This window comes from Zonotrichia albicollis, chromosome 2 (assembly GCF_047830755.1).
Source record: "Zonotrichia albicollis isolate bZonAlb1 chromosome 2, bZonAlb1.hap1, whole genome shotgun sequence".
Classification (NCBI taxonomy): Eukaryota; Metazoa; Chordata; class Aves; order Passeriformes; family Passerellidae; genus Zonotrichia; species Zonotrichia albicollis.
The window spans coordinates 767,921-781,362 of NC_133820.1; the positions used below are offsets into that span (position 1 = coordinate 767,921).

Sequence of the window (13,442 nt, forward strand, 5' to 3'; positions counted from 1 at the left end):
TGGAGGGAAGGGCATTTCACAACAGCTCCCAGTGCCAGGGGGCAGGCATAGGTGGGATGTTGGGAAGGAATTGCTCCCTGTGAGGGTGGCTGCCAGGGAAGCCGTGGCTGCCCCTGGATGCCTGGTCTGGTGGAAGGTGTCTCTGCCATGGCAGGGATGGAACGAGATGATCTTTATGGTGTTTTCCACACGAACCATCCTGTCATTCTGCTATTTGCTCCTGCTGTCCCAGGGCCCAGGGCAGGTTGCTGAGCACTCACTGGCCACGGAGCGGTCGTACTCGTAGGGCCCGGTGAGGAAGTGTGGCAGGGCCATGAGGAAGCCGGCCAGGGACACCAGCAGGGCCCCGCAGCCGATGAGGCGCGGCCGGTGCACGCGGCTGCCCAGGTAGCTGACAAAGACGATCAGCAGCGTGTTCCCAACCTGCAGGGACAGAGTGGCACTGTGTCCCGGGCAGGGCAGCACGGGGACAGCGCCCAGGGGCACGGGGACACGGCTGGGGACACGCTCACCTCGTTGAAGGAGGCCAGCAGCCCCGAGGTCTGGCTGGAGAGGCCGTAGCGGCGCTCGATGGTGGAGATGGAGCTCTTCAGGTAGCCTGAGACCAGGAGCTGGGAGAGCTGCAGCAGCCCATGGCAGAACACAAAGAACTGCCAACACAGAGATGGAACCCCCAGCAGGGTCACCCAGAGCTGCAGGGTCACCCAGAGCTGCAGCCCAACCAACTGCTTCCCCCCCAGAAAGGCACCATCATCCAACCTAAACCTCTGACCACAAGCCCTGGAAATATCACCCCTGCTCTGCCAGCAGTGAAATCTCCTGAGATCAGGCCAGAACCACGGAATTGACCCCTGCCAAAGGTCACAGCAGGGTCAGTATCTGCGAGGAGGCTGTAATTTCTTAGCCTAGAAGTGGTTTTGGACAAACACAAGGCTTCAGCTGGGATGATCCCTGTTTGTGTTGGCCCTGTCCCTCGGATGCAGCAGCAGAAGGGAGGTTGCACAACACCCAGGGGCAGACAGCCATCCCAGTGCTGGCAGCTCTTCTGGGACAGGAACGAGCCCTGCCAAACACACCAGCAAACAACTCATGGAGAAAGTCAGCAGCTCAGGGACAAGAATTCAGGCTGCTTTCCTTTCCCTCTCACAAAGCCCTAGATGTAAAACACATCTCCTTTGGAAAATGTGATGGCTCTATTCCACTTCCAGACTGAAGCCACCTCCCTCCTGGTGCCTTGTGGCTCTGCCAGACACCCCTCCAGCCCCCGAAGGGGCTCAGATATCCAGCCCAAACAGCCACACACCCTCAGGACACAGCCCACCCATCTCCCTGTGGGACAGGCTGGATGCCCTGGCTCCTTCCAGAGCTGCTGCCCCCAGCCTGGGCTGGTGCCCAAACCCTTGGGGCATTGCTCCTGCTCCGTGTGTTTCGCAGCAGCTCCCACCATGGAGAAACTGCTGAGCCTGGCCTGGATTTCTGGATTTCTGCTGCATCTCGTTCTGATCCAGGCCTCAATGAGGTCACTGCCATAGTGGGCTGCTCTGACAGCCAAGGCAGCAGCCCCAGCACAGAGAGGGGGAAGGTCAAACCCCTGGGAATGGCAGGGCTGGGCTGAGGTCACTGCACACCAGGACAGCATCCAGGACCCCCCCTTCCAGGCTCATGTCACCACTGAGGGCTGCAACGTGTCTGGGCAGGGCAAGTGTCACCCAGCCAAAGGAAAGCGTCCCCAGTCAGCTTTGCTGAACTCCTGCGTTCCTCCCAGTCACTGCCCGTGTCCAGGCTCTGCTTCCTGAGCACATCAGCTCAGAGGGAAAGGCTGGAACCAGAGCTGCTCATTGCAGGCATCCACAGCATCCCCCTGAGCATCCAGATCCTGGAACTGCAGGGCTTTACAGAGCTGCCCTGCGCTGCCCTGCATCCTCTGCAGCTCAAAGTGCATTGGCAATCTGGTATGTCAGGAGAGATGGCCCTGCAGTGGCTTGGACAAGGACCCCAGTCTTGCCTCCAGGGGCTCTTTGCTCTCAGGCATCCATTTTTTGGCAGGAAAAGAAAGAGCAGCCTTTGCTTGGCCTTTGGATCCGCTGGACTGGTGGGACTGATGTGGTGCCCAGCAGGTGACCTGGACTGGCAGACACCAGGCTTTTCCCAAGGCCTTTTCCCCAGCAGCAGGACACACCATGGACACCAGGAGCAGCCCCAGGGCTGAGCTGTGCTTGTAGAGCCTTCCCTCAATCCATGGAATTAAACAGCTCAGAGAACCCAAACCACTGCTGCTCCCACCCACATGTGCAAGGGAACAGAGAAACACTCTCCATCCTAGGCAGCCAGCAAATCACAGGGCTGGGAATGAAACACCAGGAGTTCCTCTCCTGGTGGTGTGGAAAACGCCCTTTTCCAAGGACTGCCTGTGTTTGCAGGGTGGATGGAGCAGCTTGGCAGCAAACTCTGCCCTGAGGGCTCCCAGCTGACAGCAGCACATCCCACCACGCTCCCTCCTCGTGCCTGGGACATTCTGGGGCTCTTTCCAGAGAGGGTTTGTGCCTCAGCACGTGGCACAGGCACACTGGGCTGAGCTCATGGCAAATGGCTCTGGGAGGAAACAGCTGGAACCAGTTTGGATGGGCCTGTGGCTGGGAGGGGGCTTAAATCCCATCCAGTGCCACCCCTGCCATGGCAGGGACAGCTCCCACTGTGCCAGTCCCATCCAGCCTGGTGCTGGGCACTGCCAGGCATCCAGGGGCCTGCCCACCCTCCCAGGGAACAACTCCTTCCCAATATCCCATCTAAATCACAGTGCTCCTTGAAGCCAAGCAGGGCAGGTTTTGGTTATGTCCCCCAGCTGCATTTGGACATGTGGTCATGGTTTTTGTGACACGCTCTCTGGAGATATAAATACCCATAAAAACTGCAGTGCTGTGATTTTTGGTCCTCCGGCCACTTCAAACACATCCAACCACATTGTGCAACGGTTCTGTGGCTCTGCAAGAGCCATTCAAACCCTGGGCTGCAAGTTTTGTTCTCTGAGGAAGTCATTTAGAAACCGGACAGGGTGGCCTGACTTCTTGAAAAATAAGCCCAGGAGAAAAGGGGAAAACATCCTGTGCTGAGGACAATTGTGCTCTTGGTGACAAGAGCTTCCTCCACATCTGCCCGTGGCAGGGCTTGCAACAGGAGGGTCTGTAAGGTCCCCCAACCCAAACCAGTCTGGGATTTTGGGATCTACCTTCACAGATACAGCAAAATACAGCTTGATTCTCCTGGCTTTGCTCCTCAATGGTTCAGTCTTTGAACCCTTAAAAATATCTTCTCATGGAAGAATCAGCAGGGCCATACTTCTAGAGATAACCTTGCTGGGGAGTAAAGAAGAACCAAGGAAAGCCCAGCAGATAAAAAGCAGCTGAATGGGCTGAAAGAGGACTGGGGAGGAGCCTCAGGCCATGCTCTGTCTCCAGCCTCTGTGCAGGCTCTGCCTCAGTGACTCACTTTGCTCCTGCCACAGAAGGAGGGTGAGGAAATGCACCAGCATTTCTAGAAAAACCCTCAAAACCCCAAATCTTGCCCACAAAAGGGACAGAGAAGTCTTGAGCCTTTGAGTCCAACTGTCATGTTGTGCACTCTGGCCTGGTGAGAGTCCCTAATGAGCCAGGTAATTGGCTCCCAACTGCCCTGAATGTTGTGATGCACTGTGATAGGGCTGCCACTACTGGTAACAGGGAATTACCGAGCCAGAAGGGAACCAAGCAGATGTTTCAAGACACAGGGAACCATTCCAGGTGCAGGCTGTGGTTCTGCAGAGCTCCTCAAACCCTCACATGGTGGGCCTGGGCTTGCACTGAATCTAGGAGGACCCAGGACTTAGAAGAAAGGCTTCCCACTGACAGAGCCAGGGCTAGATGGGCTCTTGGGCAGGAATTGTTCCCTGCACAGGTGCCCAGAGCAGCTGTGGCTGCCCCTGGCAGTGCCCAAGGCCAGGTTGGACAGGGCTTGGAGCAGCCTGGGATGGTGGAAGGTGTCCCTGCCATGGCAGGGGTGGCACTGGATGGGCTTTAAGGTCCCTCCAACACATCCCATCCCATCCCATCCCATCCCATCCCATCCCATCCCATCCCATCCCATCCCATCCCATCCCATCCCATCCCATCCCATCCCATCCCATCCCATCCCATCCCATCATCGTGTGATTCTCTGGAGGAGCAGGGAGTTAATAAACCTGCACTGAAACATCACAGCCCCACTGGCTCTGGAATGGAAACACCTCCACACCAAAGGCACCTGTGCCCTGGCAAACCCAGGGGGCATTTCCCAAGCACACCTGGTGCCCATAAATCCTCCCAGTGCCCTCTGCAGGGGGCTGAGCTGCTGTTTCCCAGCCCGGGGAGCCGAGGGGTGCTGGGGAGGCAGGGGGTGTTTACCTTGATGCTGAGAAAGGGGCTCCTGCAGAGCCTGCTGCGGGCCACGTCGGGCTGGCTGCTCCCCGTCATGCCGTCAGCCTGTCAGGGATAAATCATCAGCACAATGCTCCTGGCTGGGCCTCAGCTCCCCCCTGCCCAGCAAAGCCCTGCCAAACACCCCCGCAGCGGGCACACGGGTCTCCCCGGCAGGCACCGATTGTTCCTGCCTTCCCTTTGCTCGGGGCACTTGGATTCTGCACAGCGACAAGGCAGCCTGCAAAATGTGGAACCCCAGAGGCTGCGAGGTGAAACGCTGCTCAGCAGGGCCAAGGACAACATTATGCAACACTTCTGGGGCCGGTGTGACTCCTTATCAATGGCCCGGGTGATGGGGCACCCTCAGCCGCTGCCAGCAGCAAACTCTGCCAGGGCAGCTGGCAAAGCTGATGGCTGTGCTGCCATCCAGAGGCTCCTCAGCTGCCTGGAGAAGTGCGAATCGAAGGGGAGCAGTGGGCTGCACAAATGGCTTTCCAGAGGGATCCCACGGGCTGCACAAATGGCTTTCCAGAGGGATCTCTGGGGCTGCAGAACCCCAGAAGTTCTAGGGGATGCAAAGTCCTGGCCCTGCCCTGCCCAGCACTCTGCATCGCTCTGCAGGGATCTGTCCAGGCTCGGGGGCAGCAGCTCCTTGCTCAGCAAGCCCTTCCCATCCCTCCCTGTGCTGGGCACTGCTGGATTAAAGCCCTGCATCCCTGCGCATCCCATTGCCACCGCGGCGTTCCCGCATCTCCCCTGGAACTGCCCCTCCAGGCTCGCTTCTGGACCCTCAGCCATCACCTAAACGCGACCATGCAGTGGAATTCCAGCCCGCGGGGAGCCAGCGGCCCCTCCTGCCCGCAGGTCTGCTTGCCTCCTCCCCAGGGACCCGCGATGGCTTTGTTGGGTTTCAGCGGCCAGGCTTCCTGCTCAGGAAGATGCATTGTTCCCAGGCACGCTAGAGCCATTAGGCTTTAACTTGTTGTTCAGCACATTCTAATAGATGTTTTCATCTCGGCAGCAAATGGGGTGAAAGGCTTCCCATTATTGTTGTGTGTAATTCTATTTCCCCCGTGATGAGAGGCAAAGGAGCGGGGACCCGCAGCCTCAAACTAATTAACAAAATGCAGGGCTTGATGTAACTTCTCGCAGGAGGAGTCTGCCCGTGCTGTGGCGTTCACAAACCCTGAGAGGTGAATTCCAGAGGGGACCTGCACGAGTTCTGAGTGCCCCAACAGCCTCTGCAGAACGCGATTGCTGCCCTCGGCCCGTGCTGAGAGAGACTGCTGTAACAAATCCAGCCTGGGATCAATACAGCGGGTTTGAGCCTCGATGGAAGCAGGCAGGAAAAACTGCCGGGCCCCTGGAGGTCTGGCTCAGCAGCGCTGGGGCAGAGGCACCTGCCTGGCTCCAGCCCTGATCAATTATTGACAGCCCCGGGCTTGCTGCTGCTGCTGCTGCCCCTGGGGTGCTCAGGGGGCAGGAAAAGGGTGGAACAGCAAAGGCAGGAACCCAAAGGAGCCGGGATTTCCAGGGATGGGAACGCTGGAGGCAGGCTCCATGTCCTCTAATGCCTTTGTCCCTCATTAGACCTGCAAACCACAAATCCAGAATGCACTCTGTCATCCTTTCCAGCTCTCCTTTACATGTGTGGAGGAAGGAGGGAGGGCGGCTGACCCCGGGCAGTGCTCAGCAGAGACCTCAAACACCAGGGTTTGCCAGCAGATCAGACTGAGCACAAACCCCTGCCCTCAGATCCCACCCAGCTCCTCTCCCTTAGGAAGGAAACCAAACAGAAAAGTACTTTGATCCTGCTGAGAGGACATCAAATAAAGAGGGAGATAAGGCCTAACTGATTCAAATAAAAAAAGAAGGAAAGGAAGGAAAGGAAGGAAAGGAAGGAAAGGAAAGGAAGGAAAGGAAGGAAGGAAGGAAAGGAAGGAAAGGAAGGAAAGGAAAGGAAAGGAAAGGAAAGGAAAGGAAAGGAAAGGAAAGGAAAGGAAAGGAAAGGAAAGGAAAGGAAAGGAAAGGAAAGGAAAGGAAAGGAAAGGAAAGGAAAGGAAAGGAAAGGAAAGGAAAGGAAAGGAAAGGAAAGGAAAGGAAAGGAAAGGAAGGAAGGAAGGAAGGAAGGAAGGAAGGAAGGAAGGAAGGAAGGAAGGAAGGAAGGAAGGAAGGAAGGAAGGAAGGAAGGAAGGAAGGAAGGAAGGAAGGAAGGAAGGAAGGAAGGAAGGAAGGCTGTTCAGAGTGTTGCAGATCCATCAGCTGCTGTTATTCCTTCAGCTACAGGTGCAGGGTTTGTCCTCAAAGCCCAGTTTTCTTCCCACTTCTGTCCTGGGTCAGTGCATCCCTCAGAAAGGCCTGGCATGGCAATCCCAGGGATCTGAGCTCAGCCTCACACCAAGTGATGCCACTAAAATCCTGCCAGGAATGCCAGCCTCGCCTGCCCGGCACCCCCTCCCTGCTGGGGACAGTGACTGCAGGGAGCTGCAGGCTGGGAATTACCCCCATCTGTGCAGGGAAGGATCCCTTGGCTTGGGAGGGACCTTAAAACTCACCCAGTGCCACCCCTGCCATGGCAGGGACACCTTCACTGTCCCAGCTGCTCCCAGCCCTGTCCAGCCTGGCCTGGGACACTGCCAGGGATCCAGGGCAGCCACAGGGAGGAATTCCCTTCCCAAATCCCATCTCATCCTGCCCTCTGGCAGTGGGAAGCTTTCCCTGTCCTGTCACTGCCTATATCTGACACAATCTCCCAAAGCACTTGCAGCACTGATTAAGATGCTCCACTTGTCCCCAGGCTGCCTCTGCTTTGACACCAGGGCAGCAGAAACGCCCCAAACCCCTCAGGGAGCTGCAGCAGGGTCTGGGCTGGGTGCTCAGCACCCTGTCCCATTCCCCAGGCCATTTCTCCTCCCAAAGCCTTCATCAGCAGCTGCTCCCCTGGGCTGAGCAAGGAGAGGCACACGCTGGGCTCAGCAGAGCGTGAGTAAATAACAGCCAATGTAACACAGCAAATTAAACCCCAGCAGGGCACTGGAAATACCAGCAAATATTCCAGAATCTGTCTTCCTTCTGCTGAACAATTCTGCCTCTGGAGGCTGGAAGGGTGTCAGGGTGTGTATTTATGAGGGGGGTAATTTGTGTATTTATGTGCCTGGGCTGAAGGGGAAGCTGGCTTGGAAAATGTGGGTGCAGAGATGCTTTATAACACAACAGAAGGGAAAAACAGTGGACACACAGCATGGAAAAAGACAGGGAACAAAAAGGGATGCAGGGATGCGCCCGAGAGCTGCTCCTGCCTTTCACCATGTGGCAAAAAGAAATGAGATGGGCCCAGCTCAGTGACTCTGTGTAATGAGAAACGGGCCACAGATGACAGAAACCTTACAAGAAATTAGAATAGGAAAGCATTGCTGGAGGTTAAAAATTAGAGGCGCAAGGAAAGCTGGTGTTGGAACATATGACGTGCAAGCACAGCAGTGAGGGAGGGGCTCAGCCCTGCCCTGGTACCCCTGTGCCTGGGGATGATGGAGCCCTGCTCCCCAGGCGTGTGCTGTGTGCTGAGGCCTCCCAGAGCTGCCTGCCGCTCCCTGGCACCCAGGCTGAGGGGGCTCCTGCGGGGTGACCAGCAGCACTGTTAAACTGCTCCTGCCCCGTTCCTCCCGCCTTCCTGTGGGGCTCCAGGCTTTGGGGGGTCTGCCACACCGGGACTTCCCAGTTTTGCCCATTTTGCTCCTCCCCTCCACGGTTCCATGCAGAATTTTGAGCACAGAAGTCACCCCTGTGTTCTGGATGGAGGCAGGTGCTGAATACACCCCCTGGCCTGGGAGGGACAGATGTGGCTGTGCGGCAGGGAAGCCTTGTCCTGTGCCCACTTTCTATCTTAGCACCTCCTCTGTGCCTGGCAGGCAAACCCTTCCTGCCTCGAGCAGCTCCGGCCCTGGGTGGGAGTCAAAGTGCTGAAGGCAGGATGAGGAGCCCAATTCCAGCAGGAATCTGCCTTTCCACAGGCTGCAGGCAGTGCTTGGCTCTGTGGACAAACACCTGCCAAGAGAAGCCTGAAGGGAAGAGATCCCAAACCACAGCTTCCCCCGTTTGGGCTTTCATACTCCATAAATACCTTCCTGATGTTTTTTCCCCTCTGTACTTCACTGCTGCTCGGACAGGAGTGAAAACTGAGAAAAACACAGATTTTCTGCTGAGTTCCTCTGAAAGCTGTGAGAGTTTGCAGCGTAAGGAACAGCTGGAGGAAACGGGCAGAGCCAGAGTGGCTCCAGGGACACAGACACCTCCGGTGAGAAAAATGAGCTTTTTGAAGGGGAAGCTGTTGCAAAACAAGGAGCAAGAGCCCCTGCAATGGCCCCGTGCCTCGAACACACATCCTGAGTGGAAACCCCAGCAGCTCCCTGGAGCTGAGACCTCCTGGAGCAAACCAGAGCTTGTTTGCTATTTATTATCTGTAACTTCTGACAAAAGAAATCCCAACAAGTCCAGCTCCTCCATCTGCACTCATGGTCTGCCCAGGACCACAGATCTGCTCCTCACACTGAGTATTCCATGAGGAGCAGCTGCACCCCAATCCTGAACATTTATTTCCAAGGGACATTCCAGGGCAGCTCTTTACCCCCTCTACACTAACCCAGGGGTTACCAACCAGAGCATCCCCAAATTTTGGAGGTGGCCAGTAAAACTTGCTTCACCAGGAGCTGGGAATGATGCTGGCCACCTGCAAGCAACAGGGAGGGATGGATGGATGATAGATGGATGGATGATGGATGATGGATGGATGGATGGATGGATGGATGGATGGATGGATGGATGGATGGAGGAGCAGGGAAATGCTGCTGCCAGGAAAGGGAACTGAGCAAAGCTTAGGAGAAGTGAGAAAATTCCTTAGCCAGCAAGAGAGGAGCTGGCTGTGAACAGCAGAGAAAACACTGTGGGGGGGACAGACCTGGTGACATTTCTGGGTGCTGATGGACAAGGAGCAAGTGCTGGAGTGAAGCCCCAGCCCGGAGCAGCTGGTGGGGGCTGGAGCTGGCACAGGAAAAGGAGGAAACGCTGGTATTGTGGGCAGCAAGGGGAACTACCCAGTGTCCTTCTCCCATTATTTAACATTGGTGGATTGCACTGTCATCTGTACACTTGGAGGGACCAAGAAAGTCCAGTGCAAATGGAATTATCTTCCTGAGGTGCCCAGACGTGCAGCTGGAGGCACAGCTGGCCCCAGCCGGGCTGCCTGACAGCAACAAGCCCTTTCCTGCATCCCTGGGCGTGATCGTGTCCCGGGGTTTCTCCAGCCCTGCGCTCGCTCTCGGTTTTCCCTGGATGGCGCCTCAGAGCCTTGTGGTGTCCCAATCGTGTCTCAAGGCAGGAATTCCCCTTGCCGTCTGCTCTGCCTCCCACACTGCCTGCACTTCCCTGGAAAAACACCTTTCCAAAGCCTGCCGTGCCAATGGCAGGTGCTGAGGGGGGAAATAGAGCTCCCAGGCCATCCTACAAAGCCACACCATGGCTTAAGACACCCAATATTTAACCTACTCCAGCCAGGGCGCATGTGGCAGGTCCAGGGCAGGGCACGGGGCAGAGCAGCATCCCTAGGGAAGCACTGGGAGCACACTGGGAGCCAGGAACCGCGGAGGAACCGGGGCTGGGAGCACACTGGGAGCCAGGAACCGCGGAGGAACCAGGGCTGGGAGCACACTGGGAGCCAGGAACCGCGGAGGAACCGGGGCTCTGTCCCACTGTCCCAAGCTGCTCCCAACCCAGTCCAACCTGGCCTGGAGCACCGCCAGGGATCCAGGAGCAGCCAGTGTTTTTGGGACAGGCAGTGCATCCCCTCCTGACACAGGGGTATCCTTGCCCTTGGGTGCCCATCTCCAGGGGTGGGATCAGAGCAGCAGCCCCCACACAGGAGGGGACAGAGCCCACCCAGCCCTTGTCCCCATGCCCAGCAGGGACACCTGACGGAGCAGCAGGTGCGGCCAGCCCCAGCCCAACCCTGAAATCCGTGCTCCGGGGAGGACAGGCTGTTCCCAGGGCTGGCTCCCGGGGGATGTGCCCGTCCCAAAGGCTTGAGGGGACACGGCAGCCCCCCGTTTGCAGGAGCCAGCAGGAACACAACCTCCTGCTGCTCCCAGCGCCCTGCAGCCGGGGAAAGTTCGGTGGGAGCAGCTCAGCACTGAGCCCAGAGCCTCCCATGACTCTGGGGCTGCAGGACCAGCGCTCCTCCCTGCTGGAGAGGCTTGGCTCGGCCAGGTTCCCTGTGCCAGCCGGGCACGGGTCAGATCCACGCTGCCTGGCCCCTTCCCAAGATCCCGGCTGCAAACAGGCAGTGCTTTTGTAGGAGAAGTGAATCAACGGGAGAAAGCCAGCGGGGCAGCAGCGGGAAAATGGGAAAATTCCCTGCAGCGCGAGAAATAAGTGGGAAAAGAAAAGACCCTCAGATAAACAAGCACAAGCAGAGAGGGAGCGACAGAGCACACGTGCAGAGGCTGGCGCGGAGCAGGCACGGCGGCACTCCTCTTTGCGCCCCTGAAGCTGCTCCCAGCCCAGCAGAGCCCTGCCGGAGCACAGAGCTCCCCTTGGCAGAGCCCGGCGGCAGCGCAGCCATCGTGCCCCGGCGGGCAGCCCTGCACACTCACCCGCGGGGCTCTCCCGATGCTCGCTCACCGCCGGCAGCCGGGCTGTCCCTCTGCCGCCGCCGCCGGGGCCATTCGGGCTGCTCCTGCCCGCCCGGGGGTGGGCATGGCTCTGCGGAGGTGGGGCTTCTTCCTACGCGCGCACTTTTAGCGGCGGAGCAAATCCCAATTTTGCAATCCCGTTCCATAGGGTTTCATGTATTCCTGTGTTTTCCTGCAGTCCCAGGGTGCCAGAGTGTGCGGTTTGCTGAGCCAGGGCTTTGCCAGCTGCGTGCTCAGCCCCAGTCCCAACTGGGCTCGGCTTTCCCTCCAGCTCCAGTCCCCTCTCCCCTCCCTGCAAGGATCCCGTTCCTCCAGGGCACTTTCCTTGCTTTGATTTTCTCAATTTACTTCATCGGCGGGGTATTTTTTCTATAAATTTTGAAGCCGTGGTGTAATCCTGGTATTTGGGAAAGGGAAACTTTGTTTATCTAGCCCTGGACTATTTATTTTCAAGGTCTCCCCAGCACTCTCTTGCTCCGAGCCCTGAGGCTTTTCCAGATGAGAGCAAACAGGCAGCCCCATCCCTGCCTGCCCTCTGGCAGTGGGAGCCATTCCCTGTGTCCTGTCCCTCCAGGCTTTGTCCCCAGTCCCTCTCCAGGTTTCCTAGAGTCCCTTTATGCCCTGCCAGGGCTCTGAGGTGTCCCTGGAGCTTCTCCTCTCCAGGTGAGCACCCCCAGCTCTGCAGGCAGACAGGTGCACAAACACAGGCGAGCTCTGCCGGGGCAAATTCCCGCTTGGAATCCATAAAGCTGCAGCCACAAGCAGCTCCTGGCTATCCCAGCCCCGAGGGGGACATTTCCCCTCTCAGGGTGGTGGTGAGGCAGAGAAAGGCACAGACCTTTCCCTCCTGGCATTTCCTGGGCTCTGAGGATGGGACAGCCCGCAGGACATGCAGGGCAGAGGCACCTGATGTTTCCCTAGGGAAGATCATCTGCTTCCTGTGCACCAGCTCATTACACAGTAATTAAACCTCCTTTATTGGCTCTGGCAGCGCAGGAGGGTTTGGCTGGGCAGGACACAGCCACACCAGCGTGTCCCACAGCACCCGAGTGACCCCGAGCTGGGCTGCCCCTGCAGAGGGAAGGAACCTCACCGGCCCCAGAGGCTCTGCAGGGCTGCAGGAAGGCATTCACAGAGGGAAACAAATATTATTAATGTTTTACCGCTGCACAGCTCCTTCCTGTGCACAGAGCATCCCCCGGGACCCCGGAATGGGGGGATATGGGGCTGGGAGGGGGCAGTAACCCGGGGAAGAGGAGAGTGTGCAGGGCAGCATGAGGCAGCCGCCCCAAAGAGCCCCGACACGGGATCCTGCAGGCAGGGAAAGGGAGAGGCGGGAATGTCCCGCTGCGATATTCCATGGGAGAAGAGCGCCATCTATGGGCTCAGCTCTCGCTCCGAGCTGCTCGGGGCTCCGCAGCTGCTGCGGCTGCTGCTCCATCCCACGGCCAGGGGGTGCCCAGAGCGCCTCGTCCCTGCTCCAGCTCCAGCTCCGGGACACGCCCTGGGATGCTCCCGAGGGATGCCCATCCATCCCGGGCAGGCTGGACAGGGCTTGGAGCCACCTGGCGCGGTGGAACTGTAAAATCCCCCAGCCCAGCCCGATCCCAAAAAGCCCCGGGGTGTTCAGAGCAGGGCGGTGCTGGTCCTGGTGCCTCTGGAGCCTCTGGTGTCCTGCCTGCTGCTGCCGCTCTCTGGCCAAGAGATTTCCCGCTGCTCTTTCGGCTTTTAGGTCATTCAGGGCTTTGGTCTCCGAATGTTGGGATGTGCAGCCCCCGAGTGCCTCCCCAAAGGGTAATTCTTGTTACAGCAGGCAGGGGCTGGGGCAGGCGAGGGGGATGAGTGCTCTGGGGGATGTGCAGGGAGGAGAATTCCTTGGAACACTGGGGAGCAGCTCGCAGGAAATGATAGCAGCACTTACTGGCGCAAAGAGATTGCCAAATCTCACCGCTGAGATCAGGGATGTGCACTGATGATGGAATCCAGGCTTCCAGCCTGGAAAATTAGGGATCCCACAACTGCCCAGTCTCTGCTGCTTTTTCCAAGTGTGCTCTGGCTCAAGGCTTCAGCTGGGGTTGGAGAGGAGCAGCTCAGTGTCCTGGGTGGGAAATGGGACCTGTGGCCGCTTGTGGGCTGATCCTTTTCTGCCTGTGGGACTGGAAAAACCAGCTGGGTTAGGGCTGGGGTTTCACATCTGGCCTCTGCTGATGCCAGCCCAATGGCGGGATGCAAATGTTTGGAGTTGTGCAGAAATTGTTTGCAGAGCTGGGATTTAAATTGGGGCTGGTGGTAATCAGCTGCCTTGCCTCTATGAATTTTGGGGCTGCCT

At 57.8% G+C, this 13,442-nt stretch overlaps 1 protein-coding gene across 3 annotated transcripts in view; it reads right to left on the reverse strand.

Moving 5' to 3' along the window:
* The window catches only part of SLCO2B1 (solute carrier organic anion transporter family member 2B1), a 29,191-nt gene extending 17,968 nt beyond the window's left edge, over nucleotides 1–11,223 (reverse strand). For 2 of the 3 annotated variants that reach the window (XM_074530110.1, XM_074530098.1), the window contains exons 1-4: nucleotides 11,075–11,223; nucleotides 4,416–4,493; nucleotides 513–650; nucleotides 261–423 (exon numbers count right to left, since the gene is read on the reverse strand). In XM_074530110.1, the coding sequence (XP_074386211.1) occupies nucleotides 261–423; nucleotides 513–650; nucleotides 4,416–4,484 (370 nt within the window). In that variant the 5' untranslated portion in view covers nucleotides 4,485–4,493; nucleotides 11,075–11,223. Of the gene's footprint in view, nucleotides 1–260; nucleotides 424–512; nucleotides 651–4,415; nucleotides 4,697–11,074 lie in introns of those variants that run through there. The other variant, XM_074530101.1, reaches the window with a different exon arrangement.
* Between the last annotated feature and the right edge of the window lie 2,219 nt (nucleotides 11,224–13,442).